The sequence below is a fragment of the Salvelinus fontinalis genome, chromosome 13 (assembly GCF_029448725.1).
Source record: "Salvelinus fontinalis isolate EN_2023a chromosome 13, ASM2944872v1, whole genome shotgun sequence".
Taxonomy (NCBI): Eukaryota; Metazoa; Chordata; class Actinopteri; order Salmoniformes; family Salmonidae; genus Salvelinus; species Salvelinus fontinalis.
Genome location: NC_074677.1, coordinates 49,567,986 through 49,590,847, shown reverse-complemented (window position 1 = coordinate 49,590,847; position 22,862 = coordinate 49,567,986). Strand labels below are relative to the sequence as shown.

Below are 22,862 nucleotides of genomic sequence, written 5' to 3'. Positions count from 1 at the left end.
GTGGAGTGAATTCCCCCAATCCCCTGACCACTGTAATCTCTCTCTCTGCTCACACGAATGTCTGTAAAAACAATGTCTGTGTGTGTGTGTGAGAGAGAGAGAGTCCCTGCAGATTTCCTGCCTCCGTGTTTAAAAAGTGTGTGAACGTCTATGTTAAAGTGAGTTGCTGGCACAACCAGAAGGTTATTGAATCACTGTGTTAAACCTTTTCAATCTAATTTTTTAGAGAATTTTACGGCATGACATTCATCAGCAAAGAAAAAACACACATGATGTTCGGTAAAGCACATGCAGAAAAACATAGAGATGGATGCTTGAATAGACAAGCAGATACAAAGGCCATTTCTCATTTCTGTTGCATGCTCTCTCTCTCTCTGCACACAAACACTCACAACTACAGCGTGGTTCGGTTCTGATTGTTGACCTAGATCGGGGAAGCGACATGTCACTTTGTGTTATTCACAGTCATCACACAGCCCCTCTCTTACACACACGGAACAGTGACTGGACTGTTACTAGCGAGTGTTCCATGTTCTCTCACAGTCTCTTTTCACTCACTCACTCACTCACTCACTCACTCACTCACTCACTCACTCACACTCACTCACTCTCTCAACAATAAACATACAGTAGAGTACATGTGCAGGTTGACTGTCCCTCAATTTATGGCAGTCTCTAACCCTCTTCCTCTCCCTCTCTCGTCCTCTTACAAAAACCATGGCAAACCATATTTACATGCAGGCATACACGCATGCGGAGACACGCACACGCACACACTGAGCGAGCAAACGGTCTGCTCCTTTTCGCTATTTCAGCTTAACACTGATAAATAATCCAACTAGCTCCTCAATTATTAACCTCTCAACACAGCACACACTGATGCATTATGACACCATAAAACATACTGTCAATGGCCAACCTGCCAGCAGCCAACACACTCGTACCCAGTGTGTGTCAGGCACAGTCAGTCAAAACACACCCACCCATGCAGGCATGTACAGGCATGCACACAAGCACAGACAGTCACACTTGGAGCATCAGCTTGATAAAATGGCACACACAGACAGACGCCCTCCACTGTGAGGCGAGTCATTTAGTGTTTGGCTTGACTGTTTGGCTTGATGTGATCATGGTGCAGCATTGTTTGACTGCCTCTCTCATGTTGTTTTGTTTGACTGCCTCTCTCATGTTGTTTTGTTTGACTGCCTCTCTCATGTTGTTTTGTTTGACTGCCTCTCTCATGTTGTTTTGTTTGACTGCCTCTCTCATGTTGTTTTGTTTGACTGCCTCTCTCATGTTGTTTTGTTTGACTGCCTCTCTCATGTTGTTTTTGGGGATGGCTGAAGTGCTCCCACGGGAGCCGTATGACTGCTGAGTGATCAAACCAAGTCGGCGGAGCTCCTATAACAGCCGTACTCTAAGACAACAGAGCAGGAGAACGCTCACTAAATACTCTGACAGTAAAACACCTCTATGCAATCTAATATTCTTACTACATACCTGCATCCACTTGTCTGACTATATCTAACGAGAATCACTTGTGAGCACAATGCTTCACAAAGATAGACACACAACTGTACCTACACACACCAGTTAAAACCCAAAGTTAGAAAAGTTAACATACCCACACACACCTGCAGCTTTGGCCCTAAGTTCCACACTGTAAAAAAATGTATTCACCATGTCCCCACCTAGGATTTGAACACACAACCTCTTGGTTCACAGCATGCTGAGCTTCCTGAGCTTCCTGATACACCACCATGTCCAGGTCAATGACCGATTTCACCTGTATTGCTACACTTTGCACTTCAAAGTAAATCTCAACCCTGTTAAAAGTACACTCAATAAAAACTAATTGCATTAATCATAGTGATTCAGGAGTAACATGAAAGCAGAATAATATTCCCCACTAACTTTATTAGACAACTAGACAGAAAAACCTCAGATTGCTGGAATAAGTCAATCAAATCCATGATGAGAGAACAGTCAGATGGACTGATACCTGACACCAACATGGTGGAGAAGCAGGAAGATCGGAATGCCATGAACCAAGAGGTAGTGAGTTCAAATCCCAGGTGAGGACATGTTGAATAATAACTACTGTATAACTTAACATGCACAATGTAGTCATGTAAGTTAAAAGCACTGTTTGTGTGTGTAACCAGCTTTCTTTAGTTAAGACGCCCAAATTATAATTTAGAGTTGAGAAAACACACCATTTTAAATTGACTAGGTTTTCTCAAGTTGGAGCTGCGTTTTGGCCAACATTTTTTGTTCAGGTAACACTTGGACCGAAAAGTTTAGTAAACAAACAAAAAAAAGGCTGTGGAACCAGTTACTTAATAATGATAAGTTAAAACAACTTGTTTTTTGTGTGTGTTTTTATAGTCCATGTTGGCTGGCTAGGCTGGTTTGGTGTGGGCAGTGGTGGCCTATGGCTGGCTGCTTGACTCTGAGCTGTGGGCTGGAGACCCAGCCAACTGGGTCATTCCCCCATTGCCCACTGTGCCCTTGAGCTCTCCACCATGCATTACTGCCAATTAAACACCAGTGCTCAAACGACCTCAACATGTTGATGCAAATATGTAAAACAGCAGGCCGGTGAATGAACTCCCTCACCCAGCTTTTTCTCTCTAGGTACTCCAACTCATTACTGCCATATTGGAAAAATTAACAAATGCCAATATAGGTTAACTAAATGTGATTTCCCCATGGTTAGATTACTCCCCCCCCCCCCCCCCCCCCCCCACACACACACACACAGATGTAAACACAAAGCCAGAAGGCTCACATCAAAAAACACAACCATTTAACGTTTAAAAACTTAATTGAAAAAATATATATTGTCTATATGCAGTGAGGTGAGACATATTTTCCAAGTACTCTTGTTTGGATTTGCAATACAAGAGTGTGTCATCATGCCTTTCCATATCTCCTCAGTGTGGGGAGTGGGTGTGATGAGTGGCACTCAGTCTGACTGTCATGGCTGGATCAGAGCAGGTAGAGCTCAGTCTGACTGTCATGGCTGGATCAGAGCAGGTAGAGCTCAGTCTGACTGTCATGGCTGGATCAGAGCAGGTAGAGTTCAGTCTGACTGTCATGGCTGGATCAGAGCAGGTAGAGCTCAGTCTGACTGTCATGGCTGGATCAGAGCAGGTAGAGCTCAGTCTGACTGTCATGGCTGGATCAGAGCAGGTAGAGCTCAGTCTGACTGTCATGGCTGGATCAGAGCAGGTAGAGCTCAGTCTGACTGTCATGGCTGGATCAGAGCAGGTAGAGCTCAGTCTGACTGTCATGGCTGGATCAGAGCAGGTAGAGCTCAGTCTGACTGTCATGGCTGGATCAGAGCAGGTAGAGCTCAGTCTGACTGTCATGGCTGGATCAGAGCAGGTAGAGCTCAGTCTGACTGTCATGGCTGGATCAGAGCATGTAGAGCTCAGTCTGACTGTCATGGCTGGATCAGAGCAGGTAGAGCTCAGTCTGACTGTCATGGCTGGATCAGAGCAGGTAGAGCTCAGTCTGACTGTCATGGCTGGATCAGAGCAGGTAGAGCTCAGTCTACTGATCTGCTCCTGTCATGCAGGGGAGTACACACATACAAACTCTGCTCAACACTGCTCAACACTGCTCTTTCTGTGTCCCTCATTGTGAGACATATGGAAATACTTTCTCATGGAGACACAGAAATACATCACAAACTGGAAAGTTCTGGAATGATAGTGCTTCCATAGTGCTTACCACACATTTCTAAAATGTTTCCCTTTCTCACATCTCTCTCACCTCTCTCTCTCTCACACACACACACACACATCACACTACCTATGATGTAGTAGTCCGTCAGGGTCTTGAACTCGTGTCCCCACAGGTTGGGGGAGAACTCCTGGAACTTGATGGTGAAGCGCATGTCACTGTTGGGCTTGTCACAGGTGAGCAGCAGGTTTGGCGCGCCCATCACCTCACAGCGGTCGGCCTGCTCGCGCATGGACACCAGGTACAGCTTGTAGTACTCATACTCACTGGGGGAGCGGGGGCCTGGGGGGTTGGAGGCTGGGCAGATCAGGTCCAGACGATCCCCTATCTGGGGGTACAACACATACCCCCTGTCATCCTGGAACCTGCAGAGGGAGACAGAGAGAGGTGAGAATGGTATCCATGGCAACAAATGATTGACAGTGTGATATTTACCCATCTCTGTGTCTGACAGCTTGTGTTTGGAGAGGAGGCCTCTCATCTATTCATGGCACAGTTTGGAGGCACAGACGAGTGCCTGTGGGAGCACTGGGTGTGCGGGTACATGCATGGCTGTGGGAGTGGTATGTGCGTTTCTTTCTGTGGATGAATGTGTGTTGGTGTGTGAGTGAGAGGAGGAGTGAGAGAGAGAGAGAGATCATCAGATTAGTCTTCTGCCAAGAATCACAATAAACGCCCCAATCAACCACTAGCCTGTATTCTGGTAACCAGTAGCTCATGACTGGTAACATTCTCACTGGTTATGTTTCATTTAAAAAATCAGATGAGAAAGTGGTTGAAAGGACAAAAGAAGAGGAGATAGAGCTACTGAGTAAGTGCAAAAAAAATTACAAGTTATATTGTCACATACACCTGATAGGTGCAGTGAAATGTGTTGTTTTACACGGTAAGCCATAGTAGTATGATAGGTGCAGTGAAATGTGTTGTTGTACAGGGTCAGCCATAGTAGTATGATAGGTGCAGTGAAATGTGTTGTTTTACAAGGTCAGCCATATTAGTATGATAGGTGCAGTGAAATGTGTAATTTTACAAGGTCAGCCATATTAGTATGATAGGTGCAGTGAAATGTGTAATTTTACACGGTCAGCCATAGTAGTATGATAGGTGCAGTGAAATGTGTTGTTTTACAAGGTCAGCCATATTAGTATGATAGGTGCAGTGAAATGTGTAATTTTACACGGTCAGCCATAGTAGTATGATAGGTGCAGTGAAATGTGTTGTTTTACAAGGTCAGCCATAGTAGTAGGCCCGAGCATACTAGGGTTAAAAAGAGTAGTTTGCTATTTTACAACTTGATGTTAGATGGTTCCTCACCCTGAAAGTAGGCTATGGACCAGGAGAAACAGAAATCCCTGGTTCAGTTTATTTTAAACAGCCTCTACAAACTTCAGCTAACTTTAGCCAAAAGAAGCGAATAACCAATGGAAGTTTTTATTTCCTATTGCCAAATCACCTTTAAGTAACATCAATATACATTGATTTGATATGATTTCAACTGATTTAGATTTTCTTCTAAATGTGCATGCCCCCATCACTTCCATTGACTGTTAGCTGTGGTGTCTAAGGTTAGCTGATGTTTCTAGTGACTGTTTAAAGAAAACTGATCCATGGATTTAAAAAAAAGGTGCTATCTAGCACCAAAGAGGGTTCTTCGGCTGTACCCATAGGAGAACCCTTTGAAGAACCCCATTTGGTTCCTTGTAGAACCCTTTTGGGTTTCACCCTTTCTCCTATAGGGACAGCCGCAGAACAATTTTTTCTAAGAGTGTACTTTCAGGTTAAGGAACCATCTAACATTAAGTTGTAAATAGTGAACTACAGATTGTTCACCTTGGATATTCAAACCAGTGACCTTTCTGTTACTGGCCCAATGCTCTAAACGCTAGGCTACTTGCCACGCTTAAAAAGAAAAGGGTGAACTCAACTAATGAAGAGAGAGAGAGAGACAGAGAGAGAGAGAGAGAGAGAGAGAGAGAGACAGAGAGAGAGACAGAGAGAGAGAGAGAGAGAGAGAGAGACAGAGAGAGACAGAGAGAGAGACAGAGAGAGAGACAGAGAGAGAGACAGAGACAGAGACAGAGACAGAGACAGAGACAGAGAGACAGAGAGACAGAGAGACAGAGAGACAGAGAGACAGAGAGACAGAGAGACAGAGAGAGAGAGAGAGAGAGAGAGAGAGAGAGACAGAGAGACAGAGAGACAGAGAGACAGAGAGAGACAGAGAGAGACAGAGAGAGACAGAGACAGAGAGACAGAGAGAGAGAGAGAGAGAGAGAGAGACAGAGAGACAGAGAGACAGAGAGACAGAGAGACAGAGAGACAGAGAGACAGAGAGACAGAGAGACAGAGAGACAGAGAGACAGAGAGAGAGAGAGAGAGAGACAGAGACAGAGACAGACAGAGACAGAGACAGAGACAGAGACAGAGACAGAGACAGAGAGAGAGAGAGAGAGAGAGTGTATCGGAGGCTGAAATCTGAAAGGGTATTCTGGGTCATGGTCCTGTCAGCTCCAGTGGGGATATGGAGAGATAAGACGCAGGTGGAGATAACACACAGGATGAGGAAACACACAAAGACACATTGTCAAACAGGCAAAGAGGAAGAGAAAACAGCGGTGCTCCATCAGAGAGAGGGAGAGAGAGAGAGAGAGAGAGAGAGAGAGAGAGAGAGAGGGAGTGCTGTGTGTGTGACTGTGTTGCGTGGCCGATCTCAGGCACAACACACATTACCCTGTCATTAACACTACCAAGACTTTCGACAAGACTGCAATTTGCCACCGACCATAGTCAAACAGAGTGAACACTAAAATACAGAGCAGCTTCAGTGAGGGAATGGAGGCCACAAGCTTGGATGAGTCCTCTGTCTGGGTTTTTCTAGTCCTCTGTCTGGGGTTTTCTAGTCCTCTGTCTGGGTTTTTCTGCGTGCTTTCACAATGTTAGCCAGCAAGCTGGAGTAAAATGTAAAAAAAAAAATATAATAATCATTGACAACTAAGCTCTCTAATTGTTACTCTAATCCACAAATGGTTCCTCCCTAATAATCCTAGAGTAAATTATGCTGCCATGGTTTTCGCTTTTAATACAACTTCTTAGAATTGTGCGATTTCGCAGTGGTTTTTGTAGTCTGGCATTCGAATGTGAACTCCCCATGATTCTTGCTAAATCCAACAGCAGTTAACAGTCTGAGGACACATTTAATTCCGTGTGAATTCGCTGTCATTTCACGGTGCAACCATGCTAAACTCCCCACCTTGAGTCTCTCACAGACCTCCAGTCACAAGCTCAATGTAGCAGAGAGTATATTACACCACCAGATGACTATTGCTCTGCTTAGAATAACCCTTGAGCAGATAAAGGTACTGGAGAGCATCAGCTCCCTGGCTCTCCATTAAGCGCTTACTGCCCTGAGAGCCTGGTGACATTTCAACACAGGGAGGGACAAGCAGACAAATCAACCAGGGAGCTCCAGGCTCCTTCATCCCTCTCCTTCCTTCTCTCAGATCAAGGTGTTTTGGAAGAGAGGGAAACAAGGGTTTGGGGCGTTTGACAGAGCATGATAATAAATCATTGGCTGTTACTTTCCCCTTGAGGTTTCTGCTATGACATAGGCTACGGTATGAATGATGCAGTATGTACCATGTAGTGGCTTTAACCTGGGCTCTATTACAACGAGGTCCTGGTCCTGCATGACCACATTTAGAGAGGCTTGAGGTTCACGGTGATCTGCACAGATAGAACAGATAATGAGAGACAGTGACCTTTTCATTTGTCCGAACACATCATACACCTTCTGCTCAGCACACACATCACATACTGTATATGCTCTCCTACACTCGTTATTCTACACACACAGTTAACAATGTAAGTAGAGAATTATTTTGCAGGCTTTTGAGTGAGGTGTGTGAGCTGTCTCCGCTCTATGACTCCGAGTTGAGTAATCAAATCATGTCTGTCACTGTGTACCTTTTCACTTCTGCAGAGCCACATGTGCTCTATTTAGGCATATAGTAATGCTTTGATACAGAGCATATGTGTGCTATTTAAGTCTCCTTATTGGGACTTTTCTAAGTGTACCATGTCTGTCCATCCTCCCAATGTCAAGATGCCCATGACTCAACATCCCCATCATACTCTGCTATATTCAAGTTGCCAGTCAAGTGCGTATGTGACATCAGTGATTACTCTGCTGTCATAACCGTAGCCTGAGGTCACATCCTGTCCACTATGGGCCTGACGCCATTCAGACCTCGTTGACCTTGTTAATAAGTGGGTTCAAAGTTTAATGCTAGGAATGAAGCCCACAACTATGTTGAGTATGGCCATGGTCCATGCTTCATAGCTACAGTTGAAGTCGGAAGTTTACATACACTTAGGTTGGAGTCATTAAAACTCGTTTTTCAATCACTCCACACATTTCTTGGTGAACAAACTATAGTTGGTTAGGTTAAGTCGGTTAGGACATCTACTTTGTGCATAACACAAGCATTTTTCCCAACAATTGTTTACAGACAGATTATTTCACTTATAATTCACTGTGTCACACGTCCAGGGGGTAAGAAGTTTACATACACTAAGTTGACTGTGACTTTAAACAGCTTGGGAAATTCCAGAAAGTTATGTCATGGCTTTAGAAGCTTCCGATAGGCTAATTAACATCATTTGAGTCGATTGGAGGTGTACCTGTGGATGTATTTCAAGGCCTACCTTCAAACTCAGTGCCTGTTTGCTTGACATCATGGGAAAATCTAAAGAAATCAGCCAAAACCTCAGAAAAAATGTGTAAACCTCCACAAGTCTGGTTGATCCTTGGGAGCAATTTCCAAACCCCTGAAGGTACCACATTCATCTGTACAAACAATAGTATGCAAGTACAAACACCATGGGACCACGCAGCCGTCATACCGCTCAGGAAGGAGACACGTTCTGTCTCCTAGAGATGAATGTACTTTGGTGCGAAAAGTGCAAATCAATCCCAGAACAACAGCAAAGGACCTTGTGAAGATGCTAGAGGAAACAGGTACAAAAGTATCTATATCCACAGTAAAACGAGGCCTATATCGACATAACTTGAAAGGCCGCTCAGCAAGGAAGAAGCCACTGCTCCAAAACAGCCATAAAAAAAGCCAGACTACGGTTTGCAACTGCACATGGGGACAAAGATCGTACTTTTTGGAGAAATGTCCTCTGGTCTGATGAAACAAAAATAGAACTGTTTGGCCATAATGACCATCGTTATGTTTGGAGGAAAAAGGGGGAGGCTTGCAAGCCGAGGGAACACCATCCCAACCGTGAAGCACGGGGGTGGCAGCATCATGTTGTGGGGGTGCTTTGCTGCAGGAGGGACTGGTGCACTTCACAAAATAGATGGCATCATGAGGCAGGAAAATTATGTGGATATATTGTAGCAACATCTCAAGACATCAGTCAGGAGTTAAAGCTTGGTCGCAAATGGGTCTTCCAAATGGACTTTGACCCCAAGCATACTTCCAAAGTTGTGGCAAAACGGCTTAAGGGCAACAAAGTCAAGGTATTGGAGTGGCCATCAGAAAGCCCTGACCTCAATCCTATAGAAAATTTGTGGGCAGAACTGAAAAAGCGTGTGTGAGCAAGGAGGCCTACAAACCTGACTCAGTTACACCAGCTCTGCCAGGAGGAATGGGCCAAAATTCACCCAACTTATTCTGGGAAGCTTGTGGAAGGCTACCCGAAACACTTGACCCAAGTTAAACAATTTAAAGGCAATGCTACCAAATACTAATTGAGTGTATGTAAACTTCTGACCCACTGGGAATGTGATGAAAGAAATAAAAGCTGAAATTAATCATTCTCTCCGGTATTATTCTGACATTTCACATTCTTAAAATAAAGTATTGATCCTAACTGACCTAAGACAGTGCCTTTTTACTAGGATTAAATGTCAGGAATTGTGAAAAACTGAGTTTAAATGTTTTTGGCTAAGGTGTATGTAAACTTCGGACTTCAACTGTATGTCCAATCATGCTTTCTCTCTTAATACTAATATCACTGTGACGTCATGGTGACTGTTGAAGGTCCTACAGATATTAGTATTAAGAGAGAAAGCATGATTGGACGTTGCTATGAAGCATGGACCATGGCCATATTCAACATTGTTGTGGGCTTTATCGAGAACAGTTGGCTCAAGCTGCTGCTTGATGCTCAACTGGAGAAACTTTCATCTGATCTCACGTTGACGCTGAAGCGAACTACATGAATATTGCATTTTCTCCTTCAACTTCTCTTTTTAAAACAAAGCTAAATTAGTGCCTTCATTAGAGCTGCTGATGAAACGGATTCTGATGCATTATTCAATGGTCGAGTTTTAAAACCGTGCCATACATGATGAATCAGGATTGCATACATAATATAAACTACTAATACCAGATGAGACACAGGTCAAAGGAAGGGAAACCATAGCTTACTTTACTTTTGAATCTATGTGTGTCATGGTCTCTACTTGTGGTCTGTGTGAGGCTACCCAGGATTCAGTGTGTTGCTGAATCCCACGGCCTGCTTACTGCAGTGGACAGATTGGAATGGCCTTTGGCCACCTTCATGGCCCAGTGTTTATGGGAATGTGGGTGTTTGCTTCATTGCCTGCCCTGTGCCCTCTCCTCCTATTTGACTGCACTAGCTGTAGTTCTAGCTGTAACCCCACCTCTTGTGAATACACTTCCAGCTTCATGTTTGCTCACACCATTCTGCCTCACTGCTCTGTTGAAGATGATTTCAGGCAAACTTCCCCCGTAATCCCCCCTGCTGCTGCCCCAGTCTGGAGGTCCTGTATAGGGGAGGACTGTACCAGGATGCAGCAGAGCCCGCAGTCCACTAAGCCAGCCAGGGACCAGGGCAGTCCAGCACCACCTCAGCCCAGTCGCCCACCCAGGGTGAACACGTTGGGAGATGGCCTGGTTCATTAGACCAGAGCTTTCATTGGCATGAGGTGGAACATGGTTTACCATCGACTTGAATTGTTTACAGGCCAGCCAGAAGAAAACAAAGCTGCTTTCTCAATTTTACACAGAGCTCTCAGGGTTTCACACCATAGATCATTACATGCCAATAAACTGTACAACACTCTAATGTAGTGTCTAGAAATATGTGTAAATGTCAATTTTGTCCCATAACACAGGACTGTTTGGTGAATTGCTGATACCGTGCCCTTCTAGGACCCTTCCCCCAGAACTGCTAAGTGGGTCCTGCTTTATCTGAAGTGCTTTCAGAGTGTTGTTAAGAGCCTTTATTTAATTAGTTAAGTACTAAGAGATAAAAGCCACATTCCTACCCCATGACTCAGTCCCCATCAGACTCTGGCCTTAACATAGGCCAACCTTGACACAAGCGGAGCTCAGACTCAGGCACTCCCCTCTAAAGGGCTCTCCACCGTGTTTTCACAGTCTACGCAAACGGAGCTCAGTTTGCGATGCGTTCCAAAAGAATTCAGCCGCACGAAAGTAGAGAGGTATGCAAACAAAGCTCCATGGGGTCCGTTGCGGACTGTGTGGAGCCCTTCAGGTCAGTTCGTTACAAGTGGGATCTTGTAGTTCAGAATGTTGAATGGAGAATGTTTTCAGTAACACATTACTTGACACCTAGCGTCATAACACTTTATGACAAGGTCCTAACATGTCATAACAGCTGACATAACTTTTCATAATATGGTCATAACATAGAACATGTTATGTCAGCTGTTGACATATGACATGGTTAGGACCGTGTGTCATAACGTGTTATGACGGTAGGGCTCAAATAAAGTGTTACCAATTTTTCGAATTGTTGTGGAGTGGAACCGTGTTTGTCTGACTCTCAGTATGTATCAGGCTGTGAGAGGGATACATGTACCCAAATGCCCAGGACTCTAACCACACATGAAAAGGCTCATCAAGCCCAAATCACAGGGCTGATTAAAGATGAGAAGACTTAAAATAGCACTTCCCTTTGTTTGGAGGATGAGTGAAGCAGAAAGTCAGTCAGAGAGAACAACTCCCTAGTCCCTTCTCTCCCTCCGTTTCCCTTTGTCTTCTTCATTCCTGTCTTCCATGTATACTAGCACACCAGGGAAGGTCTAGGTTTCCATTCTTTGTAATATTTTTGAAGAAAACGTTTCATACGAGAGAAGTGTGTGCATTTGAAGCAGAAAGACAGATACTGAATATGCAACTTCACAGACAAAGAACGAGAGAGAGAGAGAGAGAGAGAGAGAGAGAGAGAGAGAGAGAGAGAGAGAGAGAGAGAGAGAGAGAGAGAGAGAGAGAGCAAAACAAAGCGAGACGGGGTAAAGAGCGAGTGGGGTTCAATTAGGTGAATGTTGAAGGGGAATCATTGGTCTGGTTTGTTAAAACAACTACATGTCCTTATTACTGCTCTTGGACCCTGATCTCCATTCGATGGTCCCCCAATTACACAAAACAAGGCATACAGAAAATATTATTCATGCCACTTAACCTTTACGAAAGAGAGAGGGAGGAGCAGATGGAGAAAGAAACAGGATGCAGGAATAGAGAGAAACAAGGAGATATGAGGGAGAGGCACATGGAGAGAAGAGAGGGGAAATAGCTAAACAAGTCGAAAGGGGATATAGATCAAACAAGCACAAAAACAAGTGTTTTTATTATAGTGATGCACTGTTCTGAGAATCCATTTCATATTGGAGGGAACATACATCATCACCCCCCACCTCACAGTGAAACCCTCATCAGCGCAATCTTAAGACTGCAATTACTCCATTATTCGCCACATGCTCTCATGCTCTGCCAAGACTTTGAAGGCATGCCAGGGAAGCACCTTTGAAACAGAACATTAAAAACGAGGAGGGCGGTGAAAGGGAATTTGCAAATGATACTGGCAGGTAGCTACTAGAGTGGGTAAAATGGAGAAAGCAAATGTTAGTGTGTGGGTGAACACCCAGGTCCGTGATACAAGTCAGTCTTTGACGTCCATCCATGTCTGAGGACATCAGGGAGATTAAGTGGAAACCAGCCACTAGGGGCAACAGTGAGCGCTGTTACCTTCAAGTAGGTTTTTGTTTTGCTCGGGCATTGTGGATGGGGATGCGGATGGATTTAAGCATCTGCCTCGACTCCAAATGTTTGAAGATAAAACAAAAATGACTTTATTATCCCAAACCTTAACCCTTGTACCTTAACCATTCGGAGTTAATGCCTAAAATGAAGATGTCCGAGTTAATGCCTAAACGTAACCTTAAACACTTCGAAATGTGACATTTGGAAAACTTTGAAATGTGACGGTTGAGAAACATGGATGACCGTCTAATTCTGACGTGAGGCTGTGAGAAAAAATTCGCAAGAGTTCGTGCATATATTATGACGACATTTGTGTTCGTTTTGGACTTCGGGTAAGGGGTTTTTCAGCTGTTTAGGCACACGTCACTTTTTTTGAGGCCAGGCGAAGTTCTAGGACCGAATGCTACGCCCCTTCATCCGTGATTGGGCAACAGTAGGGATTCTTCAATAAAGTCTGTTGTCATTCAACAAGAGACGACTTGTTTTCATGCACATTTTTTCTTTCAGAAATACTGCACCAAATGTCTTTTTCGCGACTAAGATCTCCTTGGCAAAAACATCAAAATTAATGACAGATTTCTTGAGTTATCTTAGATTAATTATGGCTATTTTTAGGAAGTGTATACTGGCTACGGCATCTTCAATAGGAGAAACAGTCCTATTGCAGCTTTTTTCTCATTCTTTTCAAGCAAAGGTCTTTTAAGGGAGTATGCGAGCACACTCGTTCGGTTCGTCTAGCCGACTTCGGCGAGCCGCCAGCCGAACTGCAGCATGCCGACGCCTTAAGCCATACACCTACTACAAAACATGTGAAAGAGAGGAAAGTTCTTTATGTCATGCACCCTTTAACTGATTTACTCATCACTCTTGAATTCTGTCCATATCCCTGGGCAAGAGTTGATGAAACCATCGGATTACTGAAGAGATTCCATCAGATTAGTCTTCTGCCAAGAATCCCAAGCAATGACCCAAATGCAGCTTCCACCACTAGCCTGTATTCTGACATCCAGTAGTTTATGACTGGTGACATTCTCACTGGTTATGTTTTATTTCTTAAATCAGCTCCAGATAGCTCTGTGGCTATTCATTATGGTAATGATCTCAGGTAAAAGAGGGCACACGGAGAGATGGAGCTACTGAGTAAGTGATAAAAAAAAGACTTGATGTTAGATGGTTCCACACCCTGAACGTGGTCTATGGACCAGGAGAAACTGTAATACATGGTTCAGTTCTTTAAACAGCCTCTACGAACTTCAGCCACCATAAACTAACTACCAATGGACGTCATGCGACATGATTTGTTTTTTGTTGTTGCTTTGTTTACATGCCCCCAACACTTCCATTGATTGTTAGCTGTAAATAGTGAACTACTCCTTTAAGTGCCTTGCTCAAGGACACGTCAACAGATTTTTCCACCTTGGAAGCTCGGGTATTCGAACCAGTGACCCTTCGGTTACTGGCCCAACGCTCTAACCACTAGGCTACCAGCAGAGAAAGCGAGTGAGCGAAAGAGAGAGAAAAAAATCCCCTCACATACTGCTTTGTTGTCTGACTGACAGTGGAGCACTCCACAAGAGGGGACGGCTGGGTGTGTGTTGAGTAGGAGGATTATCCTCCCTTACTCTCACACCCCTAATCCGAGGTCAAGTGGTACAGCTCATTTGGTGCTGTTACCAAAGTCACCTTCACAAGTCTATGGAAAACTTTTGTTTGGTCGCACATTCAATATTTCACTGCAAGTATGCATACATTTCACACAAGCTTGCTCATATACAGACAGCTCGCCTATTCATCCACATACCCACAGCACTTTCCTTTGCCCTTCTTTATTTGACACTGTTTATTCTCCCCAGTTCAATCTAGACTGTTAAATATTTAGACTGGAAAATACACAGGTTTAGCAGACACGCCTAGGCATTCATAGTAACCCCCCCCCCTCCCTCCATCACACACGGCTGTCTGAGCAGGAGGTGTCACAGGAGGACAGGGGTGGATTGTTCCTCACTGGATGAGTAAACAAGGCGAGTCTAAACACTCTGACTGAGACAGCCGCTGTGTGACTGACTGGGAATACACCCCCACACACCCAACAACAATGATACCCACACCCCTAGGAACAACATGCACAAACACAAAAACACTCAGGCAAGTAAACACACACACTCCTTTCTGACACAGACATCACACTCACTCCAACTCTGAGGGTGTAACACTCTGGCTGTATGTGGCAGTGTAAGGGGGTAATGAGGCTGAACACATGTGAAGACGCAGGGACCTCATCCTTAAACTCACGCTACCCGCTCCTCAGTCTCCTGACACTGTTTCGGTTTACTTTCTTTTCCCAATCTTTCAAAGGTTTTAATCTGAAACGCTTAGCCCAGTTAACCAGGCTTCTTATCCTCAGCCAATTAGCAGGCGATTCATTAAATATTGAGCAGCCTGTGAAGTATTCATTTTGAATGCCCATTTAAGGGGGAAGAGATGTACAGCAACACGACTCTGCCTCAGATGTCAAATCCAAATCAAAGTTTATTTGTCACGTGCTCCGAATACAACAGGTGTAGACCTTACAGTGAAATGCTTACTTACAGGCTCTAACCAACAGTGCAAAAAAGGTATTAGGTGAACAATAGGTAGGTAAAGAAATAAAACAGCAGTAGAAAAGACAGTGAAAAATAACAGTAGCGAGGCTATATACAGTCACCGGTTAGTCGGGCTGATTGGTTGAGGTAGTATGTACATGTAGATATGCTTAAAGTGACTATGCATATATGATGAACAGAGAGTAGCAGTAGTGTAAAAGAGGGGTTGGCCGGTGGTTGGTGGCGGGACACAGTGCAGATAGCCCACTTAGCCAATGTGCAGGGGCACTGGTTGGTCGGGCCAATTGAGGTAGTATGTACATGAGTGTATAGGTAAAGTGACTATGCATATATGATGAACAGAGAGTAGCAGTAGCGTAAAAAGAGGGGTTGGGGGGGTGGCAAACAATGCAAATAGTCCGGGTAGTCATTTGATTACCTGTTCAGGAGTCTTATGGCTTGGGGGTAAAAACTGTTGAGAAGCCTTTTTGTCCTAGACTTGGCACTCTGGTACCGCTTGCAATGCGATAGTAGAGAGAACAGTCTATGACTGGGGTGGCTGGGGTCTTTGACTATTTTTAGAGCCTTCCTCCGACACCGCCTGGTGTAGAGGTCCTGGAATGCAGGAAGCTTGGCCCCAGTGATGTACTGGGCCATACGCATTACCCTCTGTGGTGCCTTGCGGTCGGAGGCCGAGCAATGACCAGGCAGTGATGTAACCGGTCAGGATGTTCTCAATGTTGCAGCTGTAGAACCTTTTGCGGATCTCAGGACCCATGCCAAATCTTTTTAGTTTCCCGAGGGGAAATAGGCTTTGTCGTGCCCTCTTCACAACTGTCTTGGTGTGTTTGGACCATTCTAGTTTGTTGGTGATGTGGACACTAAGGAACTTGAAGCTCTCAACCTCCTCCACTACAGCCCCGTCGATGAGAATGGGGGCGTGCTCGGTCCTCCTTTTGCTGTAGACAACAATCATCTCCTTAGTCTTGGTTACGTTGAGGGATAGGTTGTTATTCTGGCACCACCCGGCCAGGTGTCTGACCTCCTCCCTATAGGCTGTCACGTCGTTGTCGGTGATCAGGATGTTGTGTTGTCTGCAAACTTAATGGTGTTGGAGTCGTGCCTGGCCATGCAGTTGTGGGTGAACAGAGAGTACAGGAGGGGACTGAGCACGCACCCCTGAGGGACTCCAGTGTTGAGGATCAGCGTGGCAGATGTGCTGCTACCTACCCTCACCACCTGGGGGGGCCCCCTGCACTCCCTAACTCCTCACTCACTCATCTTCATGTTATATCCATGTTTAGAGTGTGTGATTTTCTATGTCTGTACTGAACATGTTTCTGTATTCATTGCGTGTGTCTGTCTGTCGTGTGTGTTGGTCGTCTTGGCCATCAGGAGTCTGAGGAAGAGCTGTCTAACAGGTCATGAGTAAACCCTTTGACCTTTTCATATATCGGAGGAACATTAGATTCCATACGGATGACAGATTCTCAGCAGTAGCACAGAGCTCACACTCAGTGTGTCCCTCTATCTGGGCACACTTAAAAAGACTGTTTGTTTCATCAGACCTAACTCTAGGCTATTTTTGTCTCTCCATGTCTTGGTTGCATCTTTCCATCTCTTCATATTTCCCTCCTTTAACCAGCCACTCTAAACATCTTGACTCTTCTTGAGAATTGTACCCCTTATTGCAACTCACTATACAAAACTCTCATGAATACATAATTCATTAATTATAGTGACATTTGGTCAGTTTGTTCATGTATCTATTCTGTCTATGGAAACGAAACCTATCAACTACAAGGTGATTTGGATAGCCAAAGTCTTGTAGGCCTATTTAATCAAACCTTTGATTGTTCAACTGTATCTGTGTCTGTCCTCACACGAGAGAGAAATTAAGGCCTAGCTTATGAATCAATTACTGCATGCTTGCCATTAGGTGAGACAAAAGAAGAGCTTGCTTGAACAGCGTTGGACAAATCCAGGCCAAGTTCTCACTGGCTTTCATAATTCCCTATTCGCAAACTCCGCATGAGTCCGCGCAGGCGGGAGGGGAGGGTGGAAACCACGGAGGGTCGAAACCACGGAGGGCACGCACGCGACCCTTTGAGGGTGCAATCATGCATGAAGACCACCCCCTCTCTGACACAAGCCTGACATAATAAGCGTCTGCCATAAACAGGCATTCCCACGCTTAACAACCCAAGTGCGGTCTGCTTGCTCTCTCTACAGTCAGAAAGGTAGACTATTAGTTTTACACTAGTCTATATTGAACTATAGGCACAGGACACCAGGGTTGGGCTCATTTCAGAATCTTGGAATTGACTTCCATTCAACTCATGAGTTGAAATTCGAATTGGCCACATCCCACAGGAAGTAGAATTGAATTCAATACAATTTAAATAAATTCCACTCAGTCATATACAGTGTTCACGTGCTAGTCAGAACTAGGAAGCTCTGAAATGTCCAACTTACTGTAGTTATACGTGTGCCTTGTTCAACAAATTAACACGTCGGAAATTTCAGAGTTTCCTAGTTCCGACTAGCACGTGAACGCGCTAATAGAACATGAGTTTAATTGAATCTGACAGGTCACACTTCCAGATACCAAAGAATATACACTATATATATACAAAAGTATGTGGACACACCTTCAAATGAGTGGATTTGGCTATTTCAGCCATACCCGTTGCTGCCAGGTGTATAAATTCAAGCACACAGCCATGCAATCTCAATAGACTAACATTGGCAGTGGAATGTCCTTACTGAATAGCTCAGTGACTTTCAATGTAGCACTGTCAAAGGATGCCACCTTTCCAACAAGTCAGTTTGTCAAATTTCATCCTTGCTAGAGCAAAGACGTGGAAACATCTATGAGCAACAACGGCTCAGCCGCGAAGTGGTTGGCCACACAAGCTCACAGAACAGGACAGACGATTGCTGAAGCACGTAAAAGTCGTCTGTCATCGGTTGCAACACTAACTGAGTTCCAAACTGCTTCTGGAAGCAACGTCAGTATAATAACTGTTTGTCGGGAGTTTCATGAAATGGGTTTCCATGGCCGAGCAGCCGCACACAAGCCTAAGATCATCATGCGCAATGCCAAGCGTCGGCTGGAGTGGTGTAAAGCTCACTGCAATTGGACTCTGGAGCAGTGGAAATGCATTCTCTGGAGTGATGAATCACGCTTCACCGTCTGGCAGTCTCATATACGAATGTGGCTTTGGGGGATGCCAGGAGAACGCTACCTGCCCGAATGCATAGCGTCAACTGTAAAGTTTGGTGAAGGAGGAACAATGGTCTGGGGCTGTTTTTCATGGTTCGGATTAAGCCTATTAGTTCCAGTGAAGGGAAATCAACACTACAGCATACAATGACATTCTAGACAATTCTGTGCTTCCAACTTTGTGGCAACAGTTCAGGGAAGGCCCGTTCCTGTTTCAGCATGACAATGCCCCCGAGCACAAAGCGAGGTCCATACAGAAATGGTTTGTCGAGATTGGTGTGGAAGAACTTGACTGGCCTGCACAGAGCCCTGACCTCAACCCCATCAAAAACCTTTGGGATGAATTGGAACGCTGCGAGCCAGGCCTAATCGCCCAACATCAGTGCCTGACCTCACTAATGCTCGTGGCTGATTGGAGGCAAGTCCCTGCAGCAATGTTCCAACACCTAGTAGAAAGTCTTCCCAGAAGAGTGGAGGCTGTTATAGCAGCAAAGGGGGGACCAACTCCATGTTAATGCCCATGATTTTGGGAAGAGATGTCCACATAGTTTTGGTCGTGTAGTGTATCACTGTTCTCTGGTAACAAATGTTCATATAATCTTTTAACTTATTGCTTAGCATAGACCATTATATTTCCAGCACCATTTCATTTGTTTGGCTTCTGTTTGAAAGCCAAGGGGTCAACTTGAGGGTTGAACTAAGGCATTCTGGTAAATATATCATTCAAATGTAAGTGATTAATGAAATATAATAACTTAGAATATTCACATTTAACATTTTATATGCATGTTCTATGTACAACATTTAAATTTGTATAGACTAGGCCTTGAAGTGACATTTGATTTTAATTATATTTCCTTTATTCAAATTTGAATTCTGTACCCCGTTTACTATTTCAATTCAAATTCAAGAATTGCATTGGAATTTGATATATTCTCAATTATATTCCAAATTAAGCCCAACCCTGCAGGACACCCATCTCTGTTGAATAGAGCCCGTGTCCGACCTCGCTGGACATTATGTGCCAGGAGACTCCCGTCTTCCTCGACTGTAATCCTCTCCAATGAAGTCAAGTGTCCCCACCACCACTATTCACCTCCACCAGCAACAAGTAGCTTAGCCTAATGTAGAGTTGGATATTGAGTGAACTCATGTCATTAGAGACCTGAAATCGAAGCTTACAAAAGAATCGGTGTCTCCAATGTGCGCATGTTCCCCATGAGTTGGTAGTTGTATTGTTGCGTTCAATATTTTTCTCCAAAGGCCACTCTGCCGGACTGCAATGTCACCTAAATAACGCACAGTTCTTCGCGCTGACAGCCTATAAAGACACGGTGTACACGAGTGACATGTATTCAGTCAGTCATAATCAGACAATGTGTTTTTTTTTGGGGGGGGGGGGGGGGGGGATAGACGACGACTTATAAATACATCTAAACTAGTCTATATGACAGCGTTTAACCACGTACCTCTTGTTCAACGTATTCCAGTAAATAGGCTCCATGTTACCTGCAGCTATTCCCAGTAGATCCACAAGAAAGATACAAATAAATCCCAAGCCATTACAGCCGTCCCAAAACGCCAAAGCCATCCCTGCTCCTCGGCTCACTCCTGCCATTTTACCCCAAAAAGTGACGGAGAATCGATTCAGACAAAGAATCGTTTGGAGACTGCGAACGAAGTTCACTAAATCCCTGGAAGCGCACAGCTATTGTGCGACTTCGGAAACCGCATAAGAAAAAACGTACTAAAAATCAATCAGAAAACAACATCCAGAGTAGTTGGAATGTGTGAAGAGATACAATATGTCAACCTCTTGAGTTTAAAGTGCATTAGTGGCAATATGTAGCTTTCTGGTTTGAAACGTGTCCAGCAATTATGGACATTATTGCATGACAAAGCCTATGTCCATCCTCTCTCCTAAATGTCACCTCTCCAGACAAATGCAAATGCGTTGAAGGTCGCGAATATCGGAGTAAACGCCTTCTACCACTTTGGAAGCGTAATTTTGGATCGCGGGCGTTTATCTTCATTGGCAAAGTGCCATTGCCTACCTTGCCACGCAGATGCACTGGTTTGCTTGCTCAAATGTCCCTGATTCATACAGTCTAGTCCAATGTTGTATAAGAAAACATTCGCTGACCCAAGTTGATCATCGCCTATTCGCTGTGCTCTTGTTGCAGCACTTGAATGCTTAACGCATTAAGGCTTTTATCGCTTTCTCCATTGTTATTCTTTCTGCGTCTTAGCGCACAAAACAATGCCCATTCTACCCGTCATTTATCCTTTCCGCTATTATGGCACAATCTTGGCATTAAACCAAATCAAGTCAAACTTCTTCGGTCAAACTTCAAAAAGGACAGACAGTCACTGAATATTTCCTGAGAGGTCTCTTCTGTTCACAATACTGCTTTATGTTCGTTGCATCCTCTCTCTCTCAACCTCGTACTATGCTGCACACTGATATAGTAGCTAGGTATAGGGATGGAGTGCAGTAGCCCATGCTATGCAAGACTACTTGTGTTCCAGAGTGTAGCTCTGGGAGACCCCCTTACTATTATCACCACTCAAACTGATGAAAAATGCCCTCTAAATCAGTATAACACACGAATCGGAACAACTTCCCGCATGTATTTCCTCCTTTCGCCGTTATGGCAGCGACAGGTAGACTTTAATGCCGACAGTGGCCAATTGTCTAACGCCGGATTGTTTAATGCCGACAGTGGCCAAGGAACATAGTGAAAGGGCATGTAGCCTATAACCAACATATTTTGCCCCAAATATTGTGGCAGATGCCGTGTCAAATGTTGGTTAAGAAATGCCCGATGTGCAGTAATAAGCTTGTAGCTCCCCCAGCCGTTATTCTGTAACAGATGCTATTCATTTATAATATAACTCAGCGACTCATTTCCAGTAGTTTCATGATTGGGAAAGCAGTAAAGTGCAGAGTATAGGACAACAAAACTGAACCTACCATGCCCCCACGTGGGCAACATTTAAAACCGCAGGCAGCGTAATATCACATATTGTACAGTCTTAGGAGCTATATAAGAGGTAAGACCGACCACCAAGAACGTCGGACGTGCGCAGTAGATCACCAGCTGAGCGTCGACGAACAGCGGCAATTCAACTTGTGGAATCGTCGGGAAAGGACGTCCTGTTAGTCGGTCTTCTTTAAAACAATATGTAATAGCGTAGTAATGACAACACATTCATATTGCATTCCACACAGTTTATTTATTCTGTAACACGTCTATTCAAAAGGAAAACTATATACACAATGCCCCCCCTCCATCTCAAATTCTGCTGTGGTCGAGCAGCAAAAGAGTCAAAACCCATAACATTTCCCCCAAAACGAATTAACCAATTCTGCATGACAGATATTCCTCTAATAGCTTTAGCATTATATTTTTACAGCACTCACTTTAATCCCCATTACTGCAATTGTACTGCTCTGTTAGAAAAACAAATGTTGTCCCAAACCAACCCAATGCCAGCAATCATTGGATACACTTCACCAGGTCAAGCATATTACTTAGAGATGGTGGGGAAGGGGACATCACACATGGGCAATTTAATTATGTACATTTAAGGCAAGTAAAACCAAATAACCAAACAAAAATGAGTAAAGATGAATTAATCGTTCACTATTTACATCCAGGAGTTGAAACTTGCCAACCAGATGTGTGTGCGCGTGTGTGTGAATGTAACAGGCCATGAGCATAGTTGTATATGTTCAGTCATTTTGAGAGTCCATGTTCACAAGGTGTGTATTAACTCCTGATTGAGACCTTAGCCAGCTGGGTTCTATCGCACCCTCAGTCTAGGACTGGGACAAAGCTGCTTTCTGGGAGGCTCTCCTCTACCATCTGCTCCCCTCTGAGACCATCCCATTTCCAGCTGTGGTCCAGAACAGCCCAGTCCAACAGGGTATGAGAGCCCACAGGCCTCAGTCGCCAATACACCTCAGACAGTCGTCCAGCAAAGAGGCCGCTACATGGACATAGCAATGAGGTGGTGGTGTCCATGAGGTATCCTGCAGAAACAACACTATTAAGACGATGATTTAACACTGTAACCCCAATCATAATAGATTCATAAACTAATATTACATCCCAGAACCCCTGGGTATAGCATGAGGAACAGAGGGGCTGTCCAGACATCCAGATATACCTAAATGTCCAAACTCATTAAAATGGCCACATATCCTGAAGAAGCTATTAATTACCTAACTCTCCACTGAATACCTATCACTACAATTGG

At 44.3% G+C, this 22,862-nt stretch overlaps 1 protein-coding gene across 1 annotated transcript in view; it reads right to left on the bottom strand.

Moving 5' to 3' along the window:
• LOC129868862 (ephrin-B3-like) overlaps window positions 1-21,286 on the bottom strand; it is a 32,165-nt gene extending 10,879 nt beyond the window's left edge. The window contains exons 1-2 of the mRNA XM_055943180.1: window positions 20,069-21,286; window positions 3,820-4,115 (exon numbers count right to left, since the gene is read on the bottom strand). Coding sequence (XP_055799155.1) covers window positions 3,820-4,115; window positions 20,069-20,217 — 445 coding nt within the window. The 5' untranslated portion in view covers window positions 20,218-21,286. The remainder of the gene's footprint in view (window positions 1-3,819; window positions 4,116-20,068) is intronic.
• Between the last annotated feature and the right edge of the window lie 1,576 nt (window positions 21,287-22,862).